The following is a 26,948-nucleotide window of genomic DNA, read 5'->3' on the forward strand; positions in this document are numbered from 1 at the left end:
GACAACTAAGACTTCAGTTACTAGTTATGAGCTTCAAATTATTCTACCTAAAAACTTTGACACTCAGATCATCAGTGGGAGAAAGAACTGTATACTCCTACACCTACACACTTGAAACTGTTTCTCTAAACTTTGATCCAAATGATATGAACCATTTATGCACATAACTGTTAATTACTACATTAGACTGAGTTGCCTATTTGAGATAACCATTGCCCAATTTCCTGAGCTGGAAACTAGTATTAGACGTGTACTAACTGTTTGTATGCTGGATTTAATGTGTTGTAATAATAAATTGAGATATACCTATCTCATTAGAGCTGGAAGGGACCCTGAAGCTGCCTTCATCAGCAGGACCTAGTACTGATTTTGCCCCAGATCCCTAATTGGTCCCCTCAAGGATTGAACTCACAACCCTGGGTTTAGCAGGCCAATACTCAAACTACTGAGCTATCCATCCCTCCCCCCATAAAAATACGATAAAAATGGTTTACGGATTAAAAAAAAGCAATGTGATTTGTTAGGCTAGAGCACTGAGAGGTTTTTAATGACTAGAATTTCTTAAAAGCAGCAAAGAGTCCTGTGGCACCTTATAGACTAACAGACGTATTCTCAGTAAATAAGAGTTGAGGGTTGCAACTCTGAGCTCTGCACGTTGTATGCTGTAGCTGTTTTGACTCCATCTGCCTGTTAAATGTGTATTCAGTGTTGAATGCATCAGAGGGGTAGCCATGTTAGTCTGGATCTGTAAAAGCAGTAAAGAAAGAGTCCTGTGGCACCTTATAGACTAACAGATGTATTGGAGCGTGAGCTTTCGTGGGTGAGTACCCACTTCGTCGGATTTGCTTACAACACATACAGACTTACTATCACCATAAATGTAATATAAAAACCAGTAGCATTGCTACACATCTGATAGTTAGTCTCATGGACATTTACCAAATAGCTGATTAATACTATAACAAATATTGATAGAAACGTTCTTTCAATTCATTTGGCAGTATTTGCGTAAATGCATGCAAACAAAGTAATGTGGGAACCGCAAGTGGTTAGGAACAAGAGCATTTAATAACAATTTTAAAAATTGTACAAAGTATTTTAAACAACTCAATCTTGCTCTCACGCTATTTTACACTGGCTTTCAAGAAAGCCATTTAAAACCAGCAACCATCCCCCTACTAAGAAATCCTTTCTACTAGGAAGATAATGTACATTAAAAGTTTCTCTGTCTTACTTACAAAAAAAAACCCCACCAAAAACAGCTTTCGTATACAAGGAGGGGGGGAGGAGGAGGATTTTAAAAAAAAAAATCTGACTGCCAAAGCAGCCAGCACATATCCTGCTGTTCCTTAATGTAAGTAGGTCGCTATCTACAAACAGATTACGGTTCAAAGACCCTAAACCGCCTAGTAGATTTAGTCCATTATTCATTCCCTCGCCGGCTCTTCTTATGGCTTTTCTTAGATCTGAAACAGCAACAAAATTACTTGTCATTATGGTAGGCAAGATAATCTGAGAATGGAAATTGTACATTGCTTTATGGAGGACAAACAACATTACAGAAATTCCAGTGCTGGCAGTGAGGATGCATCACTCCATGCTTAATATAGAAAGCTGCCCCACAAGCGGTCTCGGCTTTAAAAGACCAACGATAGGAAAAAGGTGGTATCAAAAGTCAGTACCCCCAAAATGATGTGAAAAATCTCAAAATTCAGGTCCATTGTAAAGAAAGATGCCCCTGCATTTGTTTGCAGGGACACTTTCAACACGAACGGACATCTTTAAGAAATAAGACAGCTGGCCTATACCTTTCAGGTGACTTAGAATGGCTTCTGTGTCGGTGGCTACGATGATGCCCTGTTGAGATAAAAGGTAAATTACTTGTGTGTGGTAATCATGAGCAGAACCATCTCGCGTGATTATTCTCCACTTCCATTAAGGCAGACTGTGTCAATGCCCTTTATGGAATGTCAAAGAACGGCTGAACACTCGTCCTCAGTAGGCAGTTAACTAAAATTTCTTCATAAATACTGAGTTATTGGTAGAGATATTTGAAAAATAAATGTACATTCCAGTCTCACATATTAAACCAGTTTTCAAAATCTAACTATACAACTTTAGCTATTTTACAAGCTAAACATATATAGTAACTGACAGCAGGAACTAGATTTTTCCACCACTAGGTGCATTGCTGACACCCATGCCATAAGTCACCAATAAGAAGCACTAGAGTACCTGGAGATTTAGATCTTGATCTGTGGCGCCTCTCCCTGGACCTGCTCCGGTGTCGCCTTGGGCTTTTGCTGCGATGTCTCTCCCGCCGTGGTGAGGGGCTAGTAGGAAGAAGACTGTTAAACAACTGAATTTTTTAAACAATTTTTATAATGCAGTTTTAAAATAATAACTCTCCTACCTTCTCCTCTTTGGAGATCTGCTTCGCCTGTGAATTAAAAAAGAAAAAAAAGTGGATGGATATTTTAGAACTTTGGTGAAGCATTCACATAACTAACTAACATTAGTTTTAGTACTTTGCAAACATCACCAGATAAATATTATTTTGGGTGAAACTGTGTTTATAACAAAAGATGATCTTTTAAATACATCACCTTCTTGGAGACCTGCTTCGACTCCTCCTGTATCGCAGAGCTGGAGATCTGCGGGGTTTATCTAGGTCTCTGTAACCTCTTCTGCGATGATCAGGGGAAGGTACCCTCTCCAGCTGAAAGCATTGCAAAAATATACAATTTTGTATGACTCCCCTGACCTTTATATTAGTTATGAACCAGGATGCCCACACAACCATTCAAAAGATCAGTAACTTCTACTCAAACTAAGTACTTTAAATAAAATGAAACTGCCTGATGATTGTGTGGTATATAAATACATTGAAATTAAGGCAACTCATCTCTTGCTTCTCCCTTACCCTCCAAAAAACATTACAAAAAATGGACAAACTAAAAAAATCTGATTATCATAAACTGATAATTTTTAATAGGAATCTATTTAAATAGGAAAGAGTGATTCAAGTTAATAGAGTTCAGCAAAGAATAATCCTGAAGAACAGAGTATTTTGCTGCTATTATATGACCAAGAAAATTTCCATTGGCATAGTACATGAAGATTTCTTGTGAGGGCTACAGGTAAAGGTCAGGCCTCCCCACATCAGTTAGAATTTTCAGAGAACTTTACTGCATAAGATTTCAGCATCAAAAATAAATCTCTCTAAAATAATACAAACCGTGGGATAATTCACAAACCTTCTCATCTTCCTCCTCCTCCTCCTCACTGGACTCTACGTCATCCATATCTTCTTCTAAAGCACTAACCCGAGTCTCGAGTTGTTCAGCTTCTTCCAGAACGTAACGTTTCTAAGAGAAACACCAACTTTTCACCTTATATAATCCAAATGTGAATATACAGTGCATCAAAATCAGACTGACTTTGCACTTGACAAGCCCTTAAGCTGGTAATTTAGAAAGCTCCTAATGTGCTATCATTAACAAGGCATTAATTAGCAGCCTACATACCTGCAATCGAGGCAAAATGATATCACATACACGTTCACTGTGGAGGAGTTCATCAATAAACTCATCGACATGCATCAGCTCAAATTCTGGAAGAAAAATAATTAGTATTCAGATCAGTCACATTTACCCTAGTTATTAATATTTAACAATTGTGAGTCATTCCGTGCAAAGTGCTGTATAAAACTAATCCTCAAAGTCCCAGGTGCTGGGAAGATTATTAAAACTATTTTATAGATGAGATAATGGCAGAGCTAAAATTCAAAAGTTCCTGAGGTCCAATTCTGTGCTCTGATCATACCTCTCTCTCTATTTTTACATACATATATATATATATCTCACACACACACACACACACACACTCATCTCATAGAACTGGAAGGGACCCTGAAGGGTCATCAAGTCCAGCCCCCTGCCTTCACTAGCAGAACCAAGTACTGATTTTGCCCCAGATCCCTAAGTGGCCTCCTCAAGGATTGAAACCACAACCCTGTGTTTAGCAGCCCAATGCTCAACCCACTGAGCTAGCTCTCTCTCCTTTGCCTACTGAAAAATCAATTCCACTATTGTAAACAAACAAGTTGAAGATAAATACACAGAATCAAGGCAGCTGATTTAATACTGCCTAGGCAATGTAGCAGGTCCAGGATCAATGAACGAATAGCAGTGATCAGTGAATAATACAAAAGCAATATAGCAAATAGATATTCTTCCCCCACATACTTTAGCCTATGTTGATAAAATACACAGTTAGCACTGCAGACTTCTAGATTCCTGATAGGTATTGCAGCATGGACTGCCTTTTAACACTGGTTACATACCCCCATTTCTGTTTTGACTTTTTATTTTTCGGTAGTCATTGTACAGTGGTTCAAGGTACTTGTAGCAGTCAATGGCAGTGCCTGTCAATCTCATATACAATGCTCCAAGCATTCTGACATATCTGGAACACAAAATGTCAAATAGTAGTTTACAAATCTGACCATTCTGTACAGATAAATAATTTAAAACTCTAAGTCTCTCTCAGAGCAAGACTGATTTAGTACAATAAACACAGTATGGGAGACTGTTCAATTTTTCTCATTTCGTATCCAATCCTGCAAGCCCCTATGTGGATTTTGCACATGCAGGGACTGCATTATCAGTCTCACAGCTGAAGAAAATGCTAAACCAGTATTACTCAGACTGAGTCTTCAATGTGTTTCCCATGGCTCTTTGCAGCACATATTAAAATTGATTTAATTATTAATCAGGATGTTTTCACTATATTAACCAATTCTAGTTGATAAAATACTACTACTTGGGTCAGTCATTTTACTGTGAGCATATATACATTAAATATTTCCTGTCATATTGTTTAAAAATGAATATATATGCTGTAGTAAATGAAACAATGAATTCACACTACTGTGGTTCCTTTGGGTAATGCTGATCACTAATTTGGCTCCTGAAATGCTGTCTGAATATCACTATGCTAGACATGTTTAAGGTGATCATATTCACCTGATTCAAGTGGGTGTAATGTTAGAAAGGATTTGACACCGACATGAGTAGTTGTGACAGGGAAACTTGCATGGTTTGGAGCACATTTTTTGAGAGCAGGCATGGAGAAATGCATGATTTGTTGAGGACTCTACAATGAACAGTGCATGGGAGAAAGACTATCAACTGGCTCCCTACTGCAGCCAAGCTTGGCACTCCAGGCCACTTTATCTATATTACCCATTCTTTTCTGTTTGCTTTGAGTGTCTGTGTCTCTGATATGACAGCTAAAGGAAAAACAAGATTTGCTTACTTGAAATCCTCGTTCTTTATAAACTCAACAATAATGTCCTTTTCAGGCTGGATCTGCAGCATTTTCAGAGTCAAGCAGAGGAATGGTGTAGGCTTGATGTTTCCACCATAAACGCCACCAACATATCTCAGCTCCATGGCTTTATCCACCACCAGCTCAGCTAGGGGGTTATGAATGGAAACAGCTGAACCATCAAAAGCGTATAGGCTTTAAACGAGAGCTAAGCACATGTCAGCTCTTAATTAATATTATCACCACATCTGTGGCATTGGGGGGCTTGAGGCAGAGCACAGATCAGGCGTCGGCAACCTTTCAGAAGTGGTGTGCTGAGTCTTCATTTATTCACTCTAATTTAAGGTTTTGCATACCAGTAATACATTTTCATATTTTTAGAAGGTCTCTTTCCATAAGTCTAATATATAAACTAAACTATTGTTAAACAACAACAGATGTTTTGGAGCATAAGCTTCCGTGGGTGAATACTCACGATATGCATCTGACGAAGTGGGTATTCACCCACGAAAGCTCATGCTCCAAAACGTCTGTTAGTCTATAAGGTGCCACAGGACTCTTTGTCGCCTTTTACAGATCCACGCTGACCCCTCTGATACTAAACTATTGCTGTATGTAAAGTAAATAAGTTTTTTTAAAATGTTAAAAAAGCTTCATTTAAAATTAAAATAAAATGCAGAGCCCCCAGACCAGTGGCCAGGACCCAGGCAGCATGAGTGCCACTGAAAATCACCTCGAGTGCCACCTTTAGCACACGTGCCATAGGTTGCCTACCCCTGGCACAGACAGAGGATTTGGGGGACTCACGCTGCCCGGGGAGGGGGGGAAGAAATAGGCTTCTGGGTCCTCACCACAGCAGACGGAGGTGAGAAGACTCAACTGATGGTAAAGGCGAAGGATTCTGCCGCCCCGCTCACCGCCTGCGACCACATCAGGGGCCCAACATGCCGACACCGCGCAGGAGCCCCCTCCAGTGCTTGGGCTCGGGGGTGCGGACGGGCCCACCAGCCTCCCCCCGACCCCCCAGCACCGGGCAGGCTGGGGCGCCGCCTCTACCCCGGCCCCTACCCGTGAGGCCGAAGCACTCCTCCTTCCAGTACTTGGACTCATAGATGCGGGTGCGGATGATCTTCTCCACCAGGTACTGCGGGTTGGTGCCGTGGATGCTGTGCGCGTCCTTCACCGTCCGGTTCGCCATGGCCGGAGCGAGAGGGAGGCAGAAGGAACGACCGGACTTGAACACCGGGGCGCCACCTTCTTCTGCTTCCGGGGAGAACGGCTCCGCTTCCGCCCAAATTCCTGGCTTCACTTCCGGGACTGTGTAGCGGCGGGGAGGAGTTTGACTTGTCGCCGCTCGCCGGCTGCCATCTTAACTTCGGGCAACCAGCCCGCTACGGGCTTCATTGCGCCCGGAGCCAAGATGGCGGCAGCGTGCGCTCCCCGCGCGCGGGGTGGGCGGAGCTTGCAGCTGCGTTTGGCGCGAAATTCTATCCTGCGGCTGCCTCTCGGAGACTGCGCCTCGGTGGTCACGAGCCAGCGAGCCGGCCTGGGGCTGAGCAGGTGAGGCGCGGGGGCTGCTGCGCGGGAAGGCTCGGGGGAGAGCCCTGGGAGCGGCCGGAGCAGGCCCGGCGTGTTGACCTCTCTCCGCGGTGGCGGCTGGTAGAAGCCCCGTGGAGCGCTGCTGCTTCCTCCCTCCCTCCCTTTGTTTCTCTCAGCTGTAGGGTCCCCATGGAGCCTCTGCCTGGGGGTCTCAGGGGTGGGGGCAATGGCGCGTCCCCACCCCTGTCTGCCACCTTGATGCCTGGGCTTAGAAGACAGCGATTGTGACTTTGGCCTTGTCTACACGCGGCGTTACTTTAGAATTGTTGTGCTTTACGTTCACGCCCACCCTTAATCTGGATTAATTTTCCAGTGAGGACAAACCCTTGTCTACGCAAGCGTTTGGTTTCCAGCAAACTGGGGTGTCAGTCTAACCTGCTGTGCCCCAAGTGGCCAGGTGGACCATGCTGCTGTGCAGCAAAAGTTCCCCAGTGCCCTTGAATCTACTCCAGTTTCAAGGGAAGGCAGATCAAAGTGCATTAAGGAACTGATCTCCGTGTGGACACTTAGGGGATGGTTGGCTAGATTTGCACCACAGTTTGCTGCAAACTATGGCCACGTCAATTTAATTGACAGCTTTCCCAAGTTACTGGTGGTTAAGTGGCAGCTTGATCTCTCTCCCCTCACCCCAGCACAGATACTATGGGCACTACAGTGGTACATTTACTGCGCCAGGGTTTAAATTCTCTGAGATTATTTCCTGGAGCCCAGCACGCCCCTGCCCGCATTTGGGGCTCCAGGGGCCAGGATCTCAGGCTTTAGCCTCGCTGGGAGGGGGCGTAGAGGGCTGCATCTGGACTTCTGCCATGGATTTGAAAATATTTACTGGAACTCCTCTCTCCTTCCCTCTTCCCCCTGCATGGGGCTAAAGCCCCGAGACCCCATCCCACACACCTGAATTTAAGCCTTGTACTGCCCTATAACACCATAAAATTGAGACTCCCTTCATGATGGAAGGGTTTTTTCCATTGCTGTAAGTAGTCCACCTCCCCAAATGGTGGTAGCTAGTTGATAGAAGTGTTCTTTCATGATCTAGCTGCTACGCTGGGGGATAGGTTGGCATTGCTACAACCCCGGGGTGTGAATTTTTCATGCCTCTGAGAGATGTAGCTATATAGATACAAATTTGAAGTGTAGACAAAGCCTGAATATTAATGTAGACAAACCTTAAGTCTAACATAGGCTGGAGCCCTGTCTGGTGCTTTTTCATGTCTTGCATAAATCTGACATCTCAAAATCTTAGGTTGACCTAGCTACCTCACTCAGGACTGTGGAAAAATTTCACACCCTATTCGAAATAATTAGGTTGACCTAACCCCCACTGCAAACACCAGTATGTTGACTGAAGAATTATTCTGTTGACCTAGCCGCTGTCTCTTGGGGTGGTGGATTTACTACAACTACAGGAAGAAATCCCTTCCGTCGCTACAGTTGTGTAGCTGCAGGCGCACTTATAGTGTAGCTATACCCTGGAGCACTTATAATGTAGCTATACCCTAAATAACCTGGGGGTGATGGTTATGGATTACAGATCTTGGGTGTAGATAAAACCTTTAAGTGCGCCGTGCTGTAAGAGTTCTGTGAATAATGTATTTCAGAAGAAAAAGACTTTAAAAATCTTCTTGTGTTTGAAAAGATTTTACTGTTACTTTAGGCTGCATGGATGCAGCAAATTGTGGGATCTGGACCAAAACCAGCCTTTTTTGAACAGAAGACTTTGTATATATCAATTTCTGGTGGTTGGTGGACCCACACCATCAATTTCTGCAAAGTTTGAAGGGATGAGTCTGAAAATGTTTTATCTTCTATTGCGGGAGTCAGCAACCTTTCAGAAGTGGTGTGTCGAGTTTTCATTTATTCACTTTAAGTTAGGTTTTGCATGCCAGTAATACATTTTAACGTTTTTTTAGAAGGTTTCTCTCTATATGTCTATATGCTATATAACTAAACTATTGTCGTGTGTAAAGTAAACAAGGTTTTAAAAATGTTTAAGAAGCTTCACTTAAAATTAAATTAAAATTCTGATCTTACGCTGCCAGCCCGCTCAGCCCACTGCCGGCCTGGGGCTCCATTCACCTAGGCTGGCAGCAGGCTGAGCAGGGCCTGCGGCCAGGACCCCAGTTGGCAAGGGACCTGAGGGTGGGTGGGATGGACTTGTGGGGATGCTCCCAGCCCCCTGTCCTAGCGGCTCTTGGCAGGGGATTGGAGGGGATATGCCCTGATTGCATTCTCCTTCTCCAAGGCCCTGTCCCCACCTCTTCTCTGGAGCAGCAGTTCCAAATCTGCTTCTCTCCTTCCCTCTCCGGGGCCATCAGCTCTTCTGCCACAGGGAGGGAGAGGAGGAGGGACAGGAACCCAGCACAGCTGGGGGAAGAGGCAGGGCTTGGCTGCTGGTGGAGGCTGCCCTGCAGTAGCAGCCTGCAGGACCAAGCTTTTACCCCTTCCCCCACAGGAGAGAGCAGGGGTGGAGAAGAGCAGGCTGGGCCGGGCAGGATTTTTAACGGGATGCTGCTGCCTGCCAAGGTCCTGGCCGCTGGCCCCGTCGAGCCCCCTGACAGCCTGGGTTCAGCAGGAGGCTGAGCGGGGCCGGCAGCCGTGACCCCGGCAGGCAGCACTGTGCCATTAAAAATCGGCTTGCGTGCCGTTTTTGGCATGCATGCCATAGGTTGCCGACCCCTGTTCTAAGGTTACAGTAATCCCAAGTGTTGATTGTAACAGCCTAGAGAAAAAAAATACTCTTTTCAGGGTTCTGGGTATATCTCAGCAAATCGGTTCTTTGCCTTTGCAGGAGTCTTGGGCACAGGTGCACCTCAGTCTCTCCTGTTCTTTGCATGTGGCACACGATAGTTTGGTCTCCTGAGGGTTGTAATACTGTAGTTTAATCCTGGTTATTGGATTCAATACATGGGTAAATGTGTGTGGTTCAGTGGCCACAAGATAATCCGATGGTCCCTTCTGGCCTGGCAGCTCTTTTTGTATAAATTTCAGTTTCCTCTTGTGTTTGTGTGGGTCTTTGACACAGTGATGGGGGGAAAAAAATACGTTTAAAATAGGCCCATTGTCCTAGATGCTGTACAAATACAGGGAGACAGGTACCAGATAGGAGGAGCTTACAGTCTAATGTGGTTGTAAAAAGCATAAATCGCAGTGGTTCTCAAGCCATTGTAATACTGTACCTTAAACTATTTTAAACTCTTTTGAAATTGACTAGATTTTTGTTTGTCCTCTTTGCTGCTATCAAGGACTTTGTGGACAGCAGCAAGTCCATAAATAATCATGTGATTTTTCTACTGCTCTTGGGGGAAAAAGCTGAGCCATCAGCAGAAGCAGGCATCGGAGTTATTTGTGGGGGAGGAAGATATAGAAAATGGAGTTCGGGAGGACTAGATGGACCTTATCTCACTGGCTGCCTGCAACAGTCAGGAGGATCTTGGTGAGAGACAGAAGAAGGACCTTCAATCCTGGCACTGCCTTTGGAGAGGGGTGAAAAGACAAACACATATATTTCATTTCCAGCAGCTACAAGCATGCTTCATATTTATCAGATCATTGTTAGCCAGGTGCTGATATGAAAAATGGAGGCCCCAGTGCAGGGTCCAAGGACAGTCTGCTATTAAAACTCTGCATCCTCTCTCTTTCCAATACCAGAGAAGTTGCAAGTTTTCAGGAGAGCATTTCTGGTATGGGGAAAGGAGAGTTTTCTCACCTTCATATTCTAGCGTTGGGTACAGAAATGATTATTACTGGTTCTGAATCTTGAACCAGTATAATGGGAGGGGAGAAATCACGCATTAGGGTTTGTTTGAGCAGCTGAGAGGTTTTGAATGTTAGAAATAGTCCTGGTGGAGGTGTGTTAGTGGGCAGAGTGCAAGTTGGACACGCTCAGGTGCAGTTATCACGTGGTTCTACAATTTTACCACATAGGTATTGAGCCCTACTACATAAAATACCGGGCTATAAAATAAATAAATGGCACTTTCAAAATGCCTTTCACTTGAGTGCTCAGAGTGCTTTATAAAATGTTAAGGACAAAATATTTAAACTTGGGGCCTAAAGTTAGGTACCCTAATAAGAGTTTTGATTTTTTTTTCAAAGGTGCTAAGCACTCTGTCCCATGGAAATCACTGGAAGCTCAGCACTTTTTAAAATCAGACCTTTTTATCTAAGTGCTTAACTTTAGCCACCCAGTTCAAATATTTTTTCTAATTCTCTTAACACCTCTGAAATGTGTAATAATTTCATTTGACAGCTGGAGAAACTTGGGCACAGAGAGCTCCAGTGACTTGCCCAAGATAACTCAGTCCTGGTCTATGCCTGGGGGGAATTGATCTAAGTTATACAACTTGAGCTACGTGAATAACATAGCTGAAGTCGACGTACTTAGATCTACTTACTGTGGTGTCTTCACTGTGGTCAGTAGACAGCTGATGCTCTCCCATCGATTCTGCCTGAGCCTCTTGCTCTGGTGGAGTACTGGAGTTGATGGGAGAGCGCTCAATTTATTGCATCTAGAATAGACACAATAAATCGACCCCTGCTGGATTGATCACTGCCTGTCGATCCAGCCAGTAATGTAGACAAGCCCTCATCAGTGAATCAACGGCAGAGCTAGGAATTAAGAATCTAGGAATTAAGAATCCAGGAATACTGACTCCAGTCTGTTGCTTTGGTCATTAGCATTACTTGCATTCACCAGCAAAATTAATTTGATACTTCTTAAAATCTCGCTGCAGAAAACATGAACACAAGACAGCAGTGCAAGCGCATCTACTCATGGGTTGGAAGAGCAAAGAGCTCAGACCAGCAATTGAAGACCTTTCAATATAGGTAAATAACAGTTATTTTAGGCTGAGGCAGAGACCCCTAAAGAAACATTCCATTTTTTTAGGGAGTAATTGTGGACGAAAGTGCTGTAGTAACTATTACCTGCATTACTAGCACTTGTGTCAGGTATATGTAGCAGGGTTGGAATAAGCATAAGCAATATCTTATGAAAACCATCAAATAAGGCTCAGTGCTATTGGTGTGTATGATATTGTAAACATCAAACAAGATTCTGGCCACAAAGTTCTTGCATTGTAAATGAGACATGGGCAACTGGATAAGGTATTCAGCACTCCAGTCTAAACAGTTATATAGGATTGCTCTATGCTGTATGTTTTTTGCATTTCACTGGTGGAGGTAAGCGACTCTTGTGGCGTGGTCTTGAGTTTGTAAATCACTTTGGATTCTTTGGGATAAAAGGGGTTATAAAAATGTAACTCTGTGACTCTTTAAAAAAAAAAAAAAGAAAAAAGTGGGGGGGCTGGGAGTGGGGCTTATTTCTGATAATTCCTTAGTAGCATCACTGACGTAACTCCATGGCTTGCATGCAAGCTAGCTGGCTGTCAGGTTACTCATGGATTCTGACCTACCTACGTTAGTTGCTATTGTGGGTGAAGAGAATTGAAGCATTTGAGGAGGAGACATATGCATGGACTTTGCAAGGAAATCTGGCAAGAGGGAGGGAGAAAAGACTAAAATCTGACTGACTGTTAATGTGGCAGTCTCTGATCTATAAAGAATATGAAATGAATTTGTTAATCTATATGTGCCTTCATTTTCTAGGGGGATCTTGATTAAATCAGAAAGAAGTCTAACAGAAATGTGTGTACTACTTGGAGAATTTGTTTTAGTAGAAGGGGAGAATGCAGATCAACCTTTTGTGGCAAAACTCCTGAAACTATATGAAGATGGTAAGAGCAAGTATTTTCATTATTATAGTTCCAATGTGCCTTCTATCTGGGGATCTAGCCACTTTTCAAATGCTAACTAAACTTCTTCACCACTGTGAAATAGGTATTACATCTATTTTATTTATAAATGAAGGTTGGATGAGGGATATTGAGGCGGAGAGAAGCTAAATGATTTGCCCAAAGCTACATTGTAAGTCAGTGCCGGAACACAACTCAGGACCTATGTCATTTAAAACAAAAACACCATTGTTTCAATTGACAGCTTTCTAGAATTATTTGTGGTTAAATGTTAGCTGATCTGTCTCCCCTCACCCCAGCATAGATACAATAAAACATTCCAATATAACTCAGGATTGCACATCTTGTTACATATAATAATTCAACGACAAATTTAGGTGGAAATAACATTTCTCAGGATTAAGTTCGTAACTGATGAAATATATGTATTTGTGGTCATTTAGATAATGAGTGAGGATATAGAAATAAACTCTTCATCTATAATGTGACCTGGTATTAATCACATATTAAGACAGTTTTGTGGAGGTAAGACTTTCATAATCTTTCTATTATTTTTTAAGTACTTTTGTATAGTAATTGAGAGGAAGGATGATCTTGGAGTTAAGACACTGGGCTGGGACTTTGGCAATTTGGATTCAATTCCTATCTCTGCCAAAGACTCCCTGTATGATCTTGCGCAAGTTAATTAATTTCTATGTACCTAAATTTCCAGTCTGTAAAATGAGGATAGTAGTACTTAGACTACATGGAAATAGAAGGCTCTTTCTTACTATGTGTATGTACAGTGCCTGACACAATCTGGCTTTGATCTCAGTTAGAGCCTTTTGGCCTGCTATAATACAAATAATAATAATGCTGTAACTAAAACTAGTGTTTTGGATGCTGACTGAGTTTTTTCATGTTTCCCTCTGTTTTAGGCTCTCAAGAAAAGCATGCAGTTGTTCAGTGGTTCTCTCGTATTACAGAGCTACCACTCAATAAACGGAAACTGCTGCAAAGAGAGGTTTCTCCCCAGGAGATATTTCTGGATAAAGCTCCTGGATATGACACTGACATAAATGTGGAGACCATCATTAAAAATGTGAAGGTATGTACCCAGGGCATGCTCTGCATACAGGAAAGGAGGAGGTGGAAGAACTTTGGAAAGCCTAAAGCAAGGGTGGAAACACTTATTTTCCCCCATGAAACCTATTTGAATTCTTAATGCAGCTCTGTAGGGATGTTGGGCATCATTAATACTTATACTCCTGGGGGAATTCTGTGCATCTGCGGGCGCACAAAATTCCTCTGTCCCACATAATTTTATATTTCCCCACAAAAAGTGCATTTTGCCTAAGAAGTGCTGCCTTTTGGCCACCAGAAACCAGTGTGGTGCAAGAACAGCTAGATGTGTTCATGCAGCTGGCTATTCTGGTGCCACAGCAGCCTCTGGTGGGAAAAAGGCAGAACTGCAGCACTCGGGACAGAATGTATTTTCTGGGGGAGGGATGGGTAGAGGAATTTGATGTCCAGTACTGCAGAATTCCCCCGGGAGCAGAAGTTAATCACAGCACCCTGCCCACAGAACCAGGTTAGAACAGTGGGGTAGGGGTGAGGGGGAGCACAGGAATGCTGGGGGGGACACAGACTGGGGTATAGGCTCAGGAGCTAGTGGGATGACAGCGTTGAGCATGGGGGGGGGGGGGGGGCTGCAGAGACCCATGGGGATTGGAGGGGAGGGGGCAGATGTGCCTGACTGAAGGGAGTGGCTTGGATCAGCCAGGGTCTGCGTGGGGGGGCTGTGTGTTTCCCAGCTCCCTAAGAATCTCTTCCCCTACCTCCCGCCACCTCCCCCAAAAGGAAAAAACACTTTCACCCACTCCACTCAACATCCTCCACTCCTAGGCTCCTTCCATCTCCCTCAGCTCCTCCGTAAACCCTGACTCAGCCAAGCCTATGCATTGCTTCTGACAAGTGCAGGAAATACAGTTCTGTATTGTAGTTTAAGTAAATTACTCAACGTTCTGTATTAATATGCCTAGTAAGGAATCTGTCCCAGAAAATAAATTGCCAGAATCTTTTTTTTGATCTGTATTGTTACAGACATACTTGTTGACCGATATTTTGAAATAAAGTACCAAAACGATTGAAACTGGCATGATTATATTATGTTGTTTTGACAAAATATGCAGAATTTTCAAATATTGTGTGCAGAATTATTATTTATTTGGTGCAGAATTCCCCCAGGAGTAGAATACTTAATATAGTCTAACAGTGTCCTCTATAATCCTTCTTCACAGGTGTACCAATAGCACAGTCATGGGATAAAACGTTAAGATACATGACTAGGAAAAATAACAAACTACTAAGTAAATAGCAGCTACTAAAGGGTGACTTGATATTTTTCTCCATTTATAGGTGATACCTTTGGCCCCTGAGGAGGCAGTGCCTGTTAGATCAAATGGAAAACAGATATTCTTTGTAAAGGAATCTTGGGATGGGAAATGCTTTAAGCCTCTGTCGCCTGGCTTATTGTCTGAGCTGAAAGAAACTGAGAAAAATGAAAGGGTTGGCAGCCCAAGCCCTTTAACTGACTGCCAGGTGTTTCCTTCAGACTTCATTTGCTCCTTGAAAGCAGAGACTGACAGAATCACTCGGAGTACCGTGAAAACCAAGAACATTCAGATGGAAATAGAATCAAGACACTCTGCTTCCAAGTCCTCCCTGTCTAAGGAGAGACATTCCCAAAGGGTGGCAAATGGCATTAACACCCCAGGAGCAAGGAAGAAGTTACAGCTAAATAGTATGTACACAGCAATACTTTTGGTTTTGCTAATACATTTATTACTATTTGCCAAATTAATAGCAGAATTGCTGGACCTGGAGACTGAAGTCTTATGTTTATCCATAGTACAGCATAGGCAGCTCTCTGAGTAACTCCTGTGGGCCTGGCCTTCCTCTAGCTGCTGTGATTTCACTGCGAGGTCTTTTCACTTGGGAACGTGGTAAATGGGGCTTATAGGGAGTACAGACTTTCAACGAGTGGGTTCTTGTTTTGGGTAGTAGCAGAATCGAGAGCAAGAATCCCATCTCTAACTGCTTCACAGCTGATCCAGCCACTGTATATGTCATAAGGAATGAATATAAGAAGCTGAACAGGTTGGGATCAGCACATTGAGGATGGCTACCCCTTCCTGTGCAGTTGACTATTGATCCTCTTCCTCTTAGTAGCTGGCCTTTTGAGCTGAGGTGTATTGGAGATCTTTATTACTGTCTGTCATGACAGATTTGCTGAGTAAATACTGCTGAGAGCTTTGCACTGAAGGAGGTTATCATTGGGGAAAGGATATCACATAAAGAAGAAAAAAAAAATCCGAAAAGAGAGTCTGGTTTTCTAGTAGATGTAACCCGTGCAAATGCAATATGACTCTTTGTCCTCTTTTAGTTTCTAGACCATGTGCAGTGGTTGAAGACTGCTTACCACCTCTAAGTTAATGGACCTGAATCTTTAACTCAAGCAGTAGAAGTTTGTTCTCTTGGATACAGAGACCCTGGCATGTGACCCCAGCCACGGAGGCCTTGGCTACACTGGCGCTTTACAGCGCTGCAACTTTCTCGCTCAGGGGCGTGAAAAAACACACCCCTGAGTGCAGCAAGTTACACGCTGCAAAGCACCAGTGTAAACACTGCCCCACAGTAAGCTAATCCCCAGGGGGCGGTGGAGTACATGCAGCGCTAGGAGAGCTCTCTCCCAGTGCTGCCGCTGCGACCACACTCGCACTTCAAAGCGCTGCTGTGGCAGCGCTCCTGCGGCAGTGCTGTACAGCTGCAAGTGTAGCCATACCCTTAGATATGATTAACACAATTGGCGGGCCACTCTCAGAGGTCGAATTGAAGGAGGAAGTAGTAATAGCACACTCCCCTACTCCACTCTCACCCTAAGCCCCAACCACCGGGGACAGTACTCATACATTGGGGAGATCTTTGGAGTGATTGTCCCTCTTCTTTGATCAGTGAAATAGTAAACATTGACACTTAAACTAGCCTCTTTAGGGTTCAGAATTAATGCCCCACAGAGGTGCAAACTTTGTCTTGCATGTTGCTGCTATTTCAGGTAGTCCAAAGGCTCAGCCGTTGCATTCCGTTCATGTAATAATAGTTAAATTTGCAACAATAGGGGCTAGAGATGTAATCTGTGTTTTAAATAAAAGATAATGTATTGCAGCACAGAATGCATGTGTGACAGAAAAGTGCTGGTTTGCCAAGCCCAATTTGAGCCATGTGCTTTAATGGGATGTTGCCTGGGGAGTCCATTTAATAATAATTTTCAGTGACTGCTGCTCAGGTAGGAAGTATTAGCAAAAATTTCTCGTAAGTGGAGGATTAGCCAGTGCTGAAGTTAGTGTGGTGGTCCATTGTGGGATTCTATGTTTGTGTCTCAATGATTCTACATCAAATGTGCTCAGTTTACAAGCAAAACTTATTTCCAACTGGCAGTCCTGGAAACTTAGTCTGGGATCTGAGTCAAACCGGGTTCTTTCCTTCTCTTATATCATTACCAATGATAAAAGTTCTGTAGGCCAGCGTTTGTCCTTAGTGATGTCCTTGTGCATTCTCTGGAGTCTTGCATACACTTGCAGAAGTTCAAATAATTGGAATCTTTGTAAACAGTTTTATAACTTTAATAAACTTTTATAAGCAGTTTTGTTTGCACAGGAAGGAATTAAATTCAGCTCCCTACTCTCTCAGCTGTGTTGGCTATGCATGGATAACAAATAAGCAGCATTAAAAACATATTTTAATTACTGTAGCAAATAGGATGTCTCAGTTCATGTGTGGGGCAGCAAATCTGCTAACTAAGAAGGTGCAATTTTCATGTCACTTTTCAAGAGCAAAAGAATGCTTTGGCTCAGGAATTTATGTAGGTTTGGATGGAATTATAAAGCTGTAGTTGCTTTTAATACAGAAGTTGCAAAATGAAAAAAAAAGTGCAGAGAAAATTGCTTGGTCTGGTAAGCATAGTATTTTTGTTTCAATGACCTTTGTAAATTAGGGCTATTATTTAAAGGGGATGAAAAACTGTCTGTAGGAGTACTAAGAGAGAGATCCCTTTTCATTTCAAAGGTACTGGTTTGAGGTTGCTGTAAATCATTCAGTGCTCCTGCGATGTTGGTGATTGTAAAATATGTACATCACCTGTCAAGTGGGAGTGTGGGGCAATGGATCAGCCAGCACATACACATTGTTGGTAATGTCCCTGCTCTGATGTCTCTTCTGTTATGAAGAGTAGAGTAGGTACTTCAATAGACACCGAGGGCCAGATTATTCCAGTCTACTGGTTAAGCATACATTTAGGTGGCTACTTTGCTTTATGGCCTGTCTAGATAAGAGACTGTTTAGCTATGTATGTGTGCAATCAAGAATACACATACATCTAGATGTTCACATGCAAACTAGCGCTAAGATGAGCTTATGCTTGGGAGAGGGGGAATTTGGGGTTTGAAAATTCAGACCCTAAATCTGTGTTCCCTCTCATAAAGGAAACATTTTTTCCAATTAAATAGTTCAATTATTCATCCTCCATCATGTAACCCTAAACAGCAGTTAGATTATGTGCCATGAGTGGCTTGGTAGCTAAGTGTTAACCAAATCAGTCATTTTAAAACTTGACCTTTTATCATTTTGTTTGGTTTTTAGGTCCTTTGAAATCTAGAAACAAACTCACAGGATGCGATGTTTTAGAACTCTTGGGTGATGACTGTGATGCTTTGGAACCATCAGCTACCAAGAGAAAGGTGACATTCACTAAGATTTTGGGCTCACCTCCAAAAATATCTCGCACCAGTGGTGAGTCAGACTCACCACGGGCTATCAGGGGAGACTGGTCTAAGCTAGCTGAAACAATAAGGATAGCTCCCTACAGAAGGGGCCAAGATTCCAGCCCAAAAGCCAAGAATCTTGATGGGAAAGACGATGACACACGGTAAGTGGCAGCATTGTTCTAATGCATCTTTGACTGGCGCCCCCTTCTTTGTATCTTGTTTCCCCTTTTTTAAAATAAATCATTCTCTTGAAGCAAGATAGTATCAAAGATCCTGCAGGAAAGAGCAGGTGCTTCCTGCAAAGATGTCACTGGTTAATAGATGTTCACTTCACTTTCTTTTACAGCAAATTGGGGGAATGCAGAAAAGCACACAGTGAGAGACGAAATATTGGATATGAGTGGTGGTAACTCAGTATTCAGTGCACTTCCACAAATACTTATTTTCAACCTAACACTTTTAATATTGGGATTTTGGGAAGACTTTTTAGCTTTTATTTTCTTTTCAAAATTGGTTGCTGTTTCCTCTATCTGCTTGGAGTAGTGGGGAAAGCTCTACCATATTTTATTTTGCTCCCATTATTCCCTGCCCTCCTACTCAATTTTTATTTAAAAAAAATCCAACTTGGAACAATTTTCTGATCATAAGAGAGTACTGACAAAGTCTGTGAAATCCCAAAATATGCTCAAATGCTTTGCCTGCTACAGACGTAGGGCTTGTCTACATCACAAAGTTGCAGCGCTGGTGAGGGGGTTACAGCACTGCAACTTAGGAGGTGTACACATCTGCAGGGCATCACCAGCGCTGCAACTCCCTGTTTGCAGCGCTGGCCGTACTCCCGTTTTGTCTCGGGTGTAGAGGATCCAGCGCTGGTGATCCAGCGCTGGTAATCAAGTGTAGACACTTACCAGCGCTTTTCTTGACCTCCGTGGAATAAGCAGGTATCCCAGCATACCTGAGGATACCTCTCTGGTAATCAAGCAGGTCTCCTTCCCTGCGGTTTGCTCCGGTGTTCTCCGAATCCCTCCCCCAAGCGGGTCTCCTTCCCCGCGGTTTGCTCTCGCGTTCCCCGAACCCTCCTGCAAGCAGGTCTCCTTCCCCGCGGTTTGCTCTCGCGTTCCCCGAACCCTCCTGCAAGCAGGTCTCCTTCCCCGCGGTTTGCTCTCGCGTTCCCCGAACCCCCTTCCGTGCAAGCAGGTCTCCTTCCCCGCGGTGTGCTCTCGCGTTCCCCGAACCCCCTTCCCCGCAAGCAGGTCTCCTTCCCCACGATGTGCTCTCGCGTTCCCTGAACCCCCCTGCAAACTGCGGGGAAGGAGACCTGCTTGCACGGGGGTTCGGGGAACGCGAGAGCACACTGCGGGGAAGGAGATCTGCTTGCAGGGGGGTTCGGGGAACACTGGAGCAACCCGGGGAAGGAGACCTGCTTCCCCGCGGTTTGCTCTCGCGTTCCCCGAACCCCCCTTGAAGCCGCCCAACAGCGCTGCAGTGTGGCCACATCTAACACCACTTGCAGCGCTGGTTGCTGTAAGTGTGGCCACTCTGCAGCGCTGGCCCTATACAGCTGTACTAATACAGCTGTAACAACCAGCGCTGCAAAATTGTAGATGTAGACATACCCGTAGAAAAGCTTTAATAATTACAAGAGATTCCATGGACCTGGGTTATGGAGGAGCAAAGCGAAGGGTACATGGAGGGGGAGGAATGTAAAGGGTTTGGAAAATGGGGTTGCGGGCTACACAGATCAAGATGTTAGAGTGAGAAATGTAGGGGTCCAGGGCAGATATGATGGGAATGCAGAAAGGGGAGGTGGTCTAGTCATGTTGACCTTTACAAGTTTATACACTGTTATCAGAGACAAAAGCCTCTTCCTCTCCTCATGAATTTCCCTTCACTTGATGCATATACACCACACAGCTCTAATATCACCCCATGCGTGTAAGCTACACATGTATATAGATCTGCTCAAAGGTAGCCAAGCTATATTGGGCCTCATAAAATTTGTTATATGAGTCCTTCTCCAGACTATGTGCTAATCTATTCATGTTTGTGGCAAATTTAAAAAAAAAAAAAAGGAAATTGCCACACACAGATCTTAATTAAATTTGCTCAGTATATTTTCTCTCAGCATAATCACTAAAAATCACAACAAGCAGGAAAAAATTCAGGCCTTCTTTATATTGTACATCATAAAAAAGGGACACATTTTTCTTTACATGTCCTCTTTAAAGAAGTGTTAATATGGAACAAACATTTGATGGAACTGTGATCTAAAGTCTCTTGGTCACACAGTGTTGGTGTGCTGTTAAATGTTTGCAGTGTGGTACACTCAGAGTCTGCAATGTAGTGGAATTAAGAAATCTAAAAGAATAGAGGTATCTGCAATGAATTAAAGCAAGTGATTCACCTCAATATGGCCCATCATCTAATGGGCAAGTTGTATTTGTAATGCTATAGGTAGATGTCCCTTTTTCCATCAGGCATTTGAACGGTAGAAATGAAGAGGAGGAAACTGAGGAGAGAGCCAGAGAATCCAGAAAAACAACCAAACGAGCAGCTACTTCTAAGAGCAATTCTAAAAGCGACACAAAGTAAATCCTCTGATATTCAAATGATGTTCACATGTCTTATGTTCACTTATTCCAAGAGTGATTTTTGGGTCACTTGACATAAAGACTAGATACAAATAGCCTTGTTCTTTGTCTAGTTTAGCTGAAGAGCAAGAGCTGATGACCAGGAGTCCAGTGGTGATCCCACGTTCTCACAGGAAATGTGTGCAGAAGACTACTGCTCGCATTGCAGAGCAACTCCAGTAAGTTTTCTCTATTATGTCTTTGTCAGATTGCCATTGGTCGCTTGCAGCCCTGGGCATTCACCGAGTCTATTGCAATGCAAGTCAAGTGAATCTCATTCATGTGTGATTGCTAGGCAAATTGTTTGCAAGAAAACAATCCAAAATCCTTCTACTGTATTTGCAAATTAAAGCAAATACTTTCATCCTTTAAAGTAAAGTGAAAGATAGAAAAATTGGTTGTACCCATTACTGTTGTTCTATGATGTATTAAGACACTCGTTTTTTCCCAAAAATGCTTTCTGCATCTTGTTTTACTTGATAATTGGGATTTGATGTGTCCACTCTTCTTGCTGGTGGATTCTTGGAGAGGTGAGGTGAAATGGTAACATCACCAATGGCTGAAGCCTGAGTGACAGTTTTTCTAGTTCTCATCTGAGTAGGAGAGGGGTCTTGAGTCCTATCTATGGTGCAACTTTTAGTTTAGTTTGTAACCTGGTAGTTCTTCTTCGAGTGATTGCTCATATCCATTCCAATTAGGTGTGTGCGCGCTGTGTGCATGTTCGTCGGAAGATTTTTACCCTAGCAACACTCAGTTGGTTGGCTGGGTGCCCCCTGGAGTGGCGCCGCCATGGCGCCGGATATATACCCCTGCCGACCCAACCGCCCCTCAGTTCCTTCTTACCGCCCGTGTCGGTCGTTGGAACAGTGGAGCGCGGCTTAGCTGATCTCCACCTCCCTAGCTTCTCATAGTTCTTTCATCGTTTTTGTGTATATAGTTCAATTTCCTATATTTCTACTTAGTTTTATTAGTTCTTTAATGTAGTTATTATATATAGTTAAGAGGGGTTGGGGATTAGCCCTTTCCCCTCACCCGGTGCCGGGGCCCATGCCCGGTTCACCGGGTTTCAAACCGTGCTTGGCTTGTCGCAAGCTGATGCCGACAGGAGATCCTCACGACTCCTGCCTTAAGTGCCTGGGGGAATCCCACCTCACTGACAAGCGCCGCATCTGCAAGGCCTTCAAGCTGCGGACAAAAAAGGGGCGGGACTTTCGTCTCAAACAGCTCCTGATGGAGGCAGCCCTTACTCCTCTGCCCTCGGCACCGAGCACTGGACAGTCCGCACCGGGGAGAAGTGCATCTTCAGCAACCGTTGCTGGCCCAGAAGCCTGCCCGGCACCGCTCTCTTTCCCTGCGGGTCAAGAGGCACAAGACTCCTGCGACTCCCGTGCCTACGTCGCAGTCAGATCACCTGCCTAAGTCGGACCGCCCAGCACCGACAACTGCTGCGGCACCGACAACTTCAGTGCCGTTGATTCTGGCCTCGCAAGAGCCATCGAGTCCGGTGCCTGACAGCTCCCCAGCACGTGCCGTGGTTGAGCTTATTGTTCCCTCCACGCCGGAGACATTCTCTATGGCAAGGGAGCTGATTGCCCTGACGGAGCCTGCGCTGCTTCAACCCCCAGCACCATTGGTGCGGGTTATCCAATCAGTAGGCAAGCCTGCCCTGCTGAGACCATCCTCGGTCGGCACTGCTGAAAGGCACCTGTCACGATAGAGGTCCCGCCGGCGTTCTTGGTCCCATCACCGATCCCGGTACTGCTCTCCATCTCGGTACCAGTCGTACTCGTGGCACTGTTCGAGATCCCGCTCGCCGACCCGATAATCTCGGCACCAATCCAGCTCCCGGCACCGTTCACTGCACCGCATCTCTTGCAGCCGCTCTCGACGTAGAACTTCGAGGTCCCAGTCGACCTCCTGGCACCGCTCTAGTCGCAGATCCCAGTCTCATTCCCAGTACCGGTATGGCGCCCGGTGCCATTCTCTGGTGCTGTGTGGAGACGGATCAACCAGACGCAGAGACCCTTCCTAAGTGGTTTCAGCTCCTCCGTGGCCATCTTGCCATACATCAGTATCATCACACGCGGACAGTGCCTCCTACGCACACGACTGTGATTTGGATACACACAGCCGAGTCTTCCAAGAAACCCACGACCCAGACCAGGGACCTCATCAGTGGTCCTTCTGGACACCTTGGGCATATCACCAAGCCCAAGGTGGACCCACAGTGACATCACGATCCGTTCCATTGGAACACCGGGTGCCAGAGGCCACTGTCAGCTGCTCCCCTCCTGCGGGTACGGAGGAAGCTTCCATCCACGCACCGGACCCTCAGGTCCCACCGGTCTCTGATGTCCCCCGTGATCAGGAGACCATACAGGACCCACTTGTCTCGGGCCTTTCGTCTTCCTCTTCCCCGAATGAAGCGGTAGCGGGGACATCCTCATCAGGCCCACCTCCAATTGACCTCAGGGCACACCAGGACCTCCTGAGGCACATTGCCCTGAATATAAACCTGCAAGTGAAGGAGGTTCCGGAGATTGAGGACCCTGTGGTAGATATATTGTCGGCGGATGCACCAACTCGAGTGGCCTTACTGTTCATTCGATGAATTCAAGTTAAGGCAGATACCATCTGGCAATCGCTGGCATCTATTGCACCCACGTCCAGAGGAGTGGAATGCAAGTACATGGTGCCCTCTAAGGGGTACGAGTACTTATACGTGCACCCTGCTCACTGGTCGTACAGTCCGTAAATGAATGGGAGCGCCATGGCCAGCAAGCCCCTGCCCCAAAATCTAAGGAGGCTAGGTGCATGGATTTGTTGGGCCGTAAAATCTACTCCGTGGGGGGCCTCCAACTCAGGGTGGCGAACCAGCAAGCTCTACTTAGCAGGTATAATTACAACACCTGGGAGGCAGTAGGGAAATTCACAGAGCTGGTCCCGCAAGACTCCCGCCAAGAATTTACGGCACTATTGGAGGAAGGAAAGAAGGTGTTGAGAACTTCTCTCCAGGCCTTGCTGGATGCTGCCGATTCGGCAGCCAGAACTGTGGCCTCTGGAATCGCCATGAGGTGTATATCATGGCTTCAGGTGTCAGGCCTGCCACCTGAACTTCAGCATACTATCCAAGACTTGCCATTCAATGGCCAGGGTCTAGTCTCCGAGAAGACGGACCCTAGGCTACAGAATCTGAAAGATAATCGTGTGATTATGCGTTCGCTCGGGATGCATATACCACAGACTCAACGAAGATCCTTCCGCACCCAACCTCCAACGTCCTTTCCCCTGCCTAGACCAAGACAGGACTTTGACAGAAGGCAAGATCGAGGCAACACAGACGACAGTCTGGACCTCAAAGGGGTCAGAATAACGGTCCCTTCAAGCCAACGATGGGATCCAAACCGAACTTTTGAAGGTGCGCCCAAGGGCGGTGTACCAATTGTCTCCTGGGATCCTTTTCAGTTTTACAACTGCCTTTCCCCTTTCCTTCCTGTGTGGACCCAATTTACCTCGGATCGTTGGGTCCTACGCACGGTAGAATTCGGATACCACCTCCAGTTTTTCACTCCCACCCTCCCAACCCCACTCCTCGTCCCTCTTCAGGGACCCCTCTCACGAGCAATTCCTCTTGCAAGAGGTACGGACGCTCCTTGCCATGGGAGCTATAGAGGAGGTACCGAAGGACTTAGGGGGCAAGGGGTTCTATTCCTGGTATTTCCTTTCACCTTGGGGATTAGGAGGCCTCAGGCCTATCCTAGACCTGCAAGGACTGAACAAGTTCATGAAAAAGTTGAAGTTCCGCATGGTATCCCTGGGGACCATCATCCCATCCTTGGATCCTGGAGACTGGTATGCCGCCCTCGACATGAAAGACGCATATTTCCACATTGCCATTTACCCTCCACACAGATGGTACCTCTGGTTTGTGGTCAACTATCAGCATTTTCAGTTTACGGTCCTTCCGTTTGGCCTCTCTACAGCCCCTCGGGTATTGATGAAGTCCATGGCTGTAGTCGCTGCCTCCCTCCGTCATTGTCGAATACATGTCTTCCCGTACCTCGACGATTGGCTCATTCGGGGGACCTCAGAGGCCCAAGTCACCAGTCATGTGGGCGTCGTCAAGGGCCTCTTCATGTGACTAGGCCTGATGATCAGCCTAGAGAAATCTACTCTAGTGCCCACACAAAGAGTAGAGTTCATTGGGGCCATCCTGGACTCCAGTCTCGCAAGGGCCAGTTTACCACGACCCCGATTTCAGGCAATAGTATCAATTATACAAAGCCTTCAGAACTTCCTGACAACCTCAGCTCGCACTTGTCTCAGCCTCCTTGGTCACATGGCTGCCTGTACGTTCGTGACCAAGCACGCCAGACTACGTCTACGTCCCCTTCAAACTTGGCTTGCCTCGGTTTACTGCCCAGGCAGGGACGCCATAGACATGGTAGTTGCCATTCTTCCGAGCATCCTAGGCTCCCTCGACTGGTGGCTGACGCCCTCCCTGGTGTGTGCAGGACTGCCGTTCCATCCGCCACAGCCCTCCATGTCCCTGACGACGGACGCGTCATCTCTCGGCTGGGGTGCTCACCTCGGACATCTTCGCATTCAAGGCCTTTCGTCGTCTCAGGAGCTGGCGTTGCACATAAATGTCCGAGAACTAAGAGCAGTCCGCCTGGCGTGCCAGGCGTTCCAGCAACATCTACAGGGCCGTTATGTTTGTGTTCACAGACAACACAATGGCCATGTACTACATAAACAAGCAGGGACGGACACGATCCTCCCCCTTTTGTTGGGAGGCGATCCAACTATGGGACTTTTGCATAGCCCACTCAATAGACCTGGTAGCATCCTTTCTCCCAGGAGTGTGGAACACTCTGGCAGATCAACTCAGCAGATCCTTCCTGTCTCACAAGTGGTCGATTCGTCTGGACAGTATACATTCTGTCTTCCAGAAGTGGAGATTTCCCCACAGACCTCTTCGCTTCCTGCGAGAACAGGAAATGCCAGAGGTACTGCTCCTTCTGAGGTCTCACCCCAGATTCGATCTCGGACGCCTTCCTGATTCCGTGGAAGAGCCAGCTATTTTATGCCTTTCCACTGTTCCCGTTGGTTCACAAGGTCCTACTAAAGCTCCGCAGGGACAGAGCTCGCCTGATCATGATCGCCCCTGCGTGGCCCAGGCAATACTGGTACACCATGTTGCTCAACCTGTCGATAGCCAACCCAATCACCCTGCCTCTTCATCCAGACCTCATTACTCAGGACCACGGCAGACTTCACCACCCAGTCCTGCAGTCCCTTCACCTCACGGCATGGGTGCTGCGTGGTTAACCCAGTCAGAGTTAGGTTGCTCTGCCCCAGTGCAACAAGTACTCCTGGGTAGCAGAAAACCTTCCACTTGGTCTACGTATCTGGCCAAGTGGAAGCATTTCTCCTGCTGGTGCAAAACGCAAAATGTTACTCCCACCGAAGTCTCGATCCCCACCATCCTGGACTACCTCTGGTCTCTCAAACAGCAGGGCCTAGTGATATCATCATTGAGGGTGCACTTGGTGGCCATTTCTATCTTCCACCCAGGAGAAAGTGGCTGCTCTGTGTTTTCACAGCCTATGGTTTCCAGGTTCCTCAAGGGCTTGAAGCGCCTATATCCCCAAGTACGCCGCCCTGCCCTTACCTGGGACCTCAACCTAGTCTTAACCAGACTTATGTCTCCACCATTCGAGCCGTTGGCAACTTGCTCGCTGCTATACCTGTCCTGGAAGACAGTTTTCCTCGTAGCCATTACATCGGCCAGACGAGTCTCTGAGCTTTGGGCTCTCACGGTGGACCCACCG

At 45.6% G+C, this 26,948-nt stretch overlaps 2 protein-coding genes across 5 annotated transcripts in view; one reads left to right on the forward strand and one right to left on the reverse strand.

The window, feature by feature from the left end:
* Nucleotides 1-1,045: 1,045 nt before the first annotated feature.
* On the reverse strand, nucleotides 1,046-6,626 carry PRPF38A (pre-mRNA processing factor 38A). The gene is made up of 10 exons (XM_030572722.1): nucleotides 6,400-6,626; nucleotides 5,320-5,479; nucleotides 4,346-4,467; nucleotides 3,528-3,613; nucleotides 3,258-3,368; nucleotides 2,607-2,719; nucleotides 2,414-2,440; nucleotides 2,236-2,333; nucleotides 1,809-1,857; nucleotides 1,046-1,466 (listed from the first exon to the last, which is right to left on the reverse strand). Exons 1-10 carry the CDS (start codon nucleotides 6,527-6,529, stop codon nucleotides 1,424-1,426), a joined length of 939 nt encoding a protein of 312 aa, XP_030428582.1. The 5' UTR covers nucleotides 6,530-6,626; the 3' UTR covers nucleotides 1,046-1,423.
* An 86-nt stretch (nucleotides 6,627-6,712) lies between these two features.
* The window catches only part of ORC1 (origin recognition complex subunit 1), a 43,067-nt gene continuing 22,831 nt past the window's right edge, over nucleotides 6,713-26,948 (forward strand). For 2 of the 4 annotated variants that reach the window (XM_030572719.1, XM_030572721.1), the window contains exons 1-8: nucleotides 6,807-6,891; nucleotides 11,664-11,757; nucleotides 12,538-12,665; nucleotides 13,601-13,770; nucleotides 15,081-15,465; nucleotides 18,360-18,645; nucleotides 20,962-21,072; nucleotides 21,189-21,293. In XM_030572719.1, coding sequence (XP_030428579.1) covers nucleotides 11,669-11,757; nucleotides 12,538-12,665; nucleotides 13,601-13,770; nucleotides 15,081-15,465; nucleotides 18,360-18,645; nucleotides 20,962-21,072; nucleotides 21,189-21,293 — 1,274 coding nt within the window. In that variant the 5' untranslated portion in view covers nucleotides 6,807-6,891; nucleotides 11,664-11,668. Of the gene's footprint in view, nucleotides 6,892-11,663; nucleotides 11,758-12,537; nucleotides 12,666-13,600; nucleotides 13,771-15,080; nucleotides 15,466-18,359; nucleotides 18,646-20,961; nucleotides 21,073-21,188; nucleotides 21,294-26,948 lie in introns of all 4 variants that reach the window. The other 2 variants (XM_030572717.1, XM_030572720.1) reach the window with 2 other exon arrangements.

The sequence above is a fragment of the Gopherus evgoodei genome, chromosome 8 (genome assembly GCF_007399415.2).
Source record: "Gopherus evgoodei ecotype Sinaloan lineage chromosome 8, rGopEvg1_v1.p, whole genome shotgun sequence".
NCBI classification, from domain to species: Eukaryota; Metazoa; Chordata; order Testudines; family Testudinidae; genus Gopherus; species Gopherus evgoodei.

Coding starts and splice junctions, on each gene's coding strand:
- PRPF38A (XM_030572722.1), bottom strand. CDS start 6,529: ATGGCGAACCGGACGGTGAAGGACGCGCACAGCATCCACGGCACCAAC. Junction 2,720..3,257: donor AGGAGGAGGAAGATGAGAAG/GTTTGTGAATTA, acceptor CAATGCTTTCAG/CTGGAGAGGGTACCTTCCCC. Junction 1,467..1,808: donor CATTCTAAGTCACCTGAAAG/GTATAGGCCAGC, acceptor TTGCTGTTTCAG/ATCTAAGAAAAGCCATAAGA.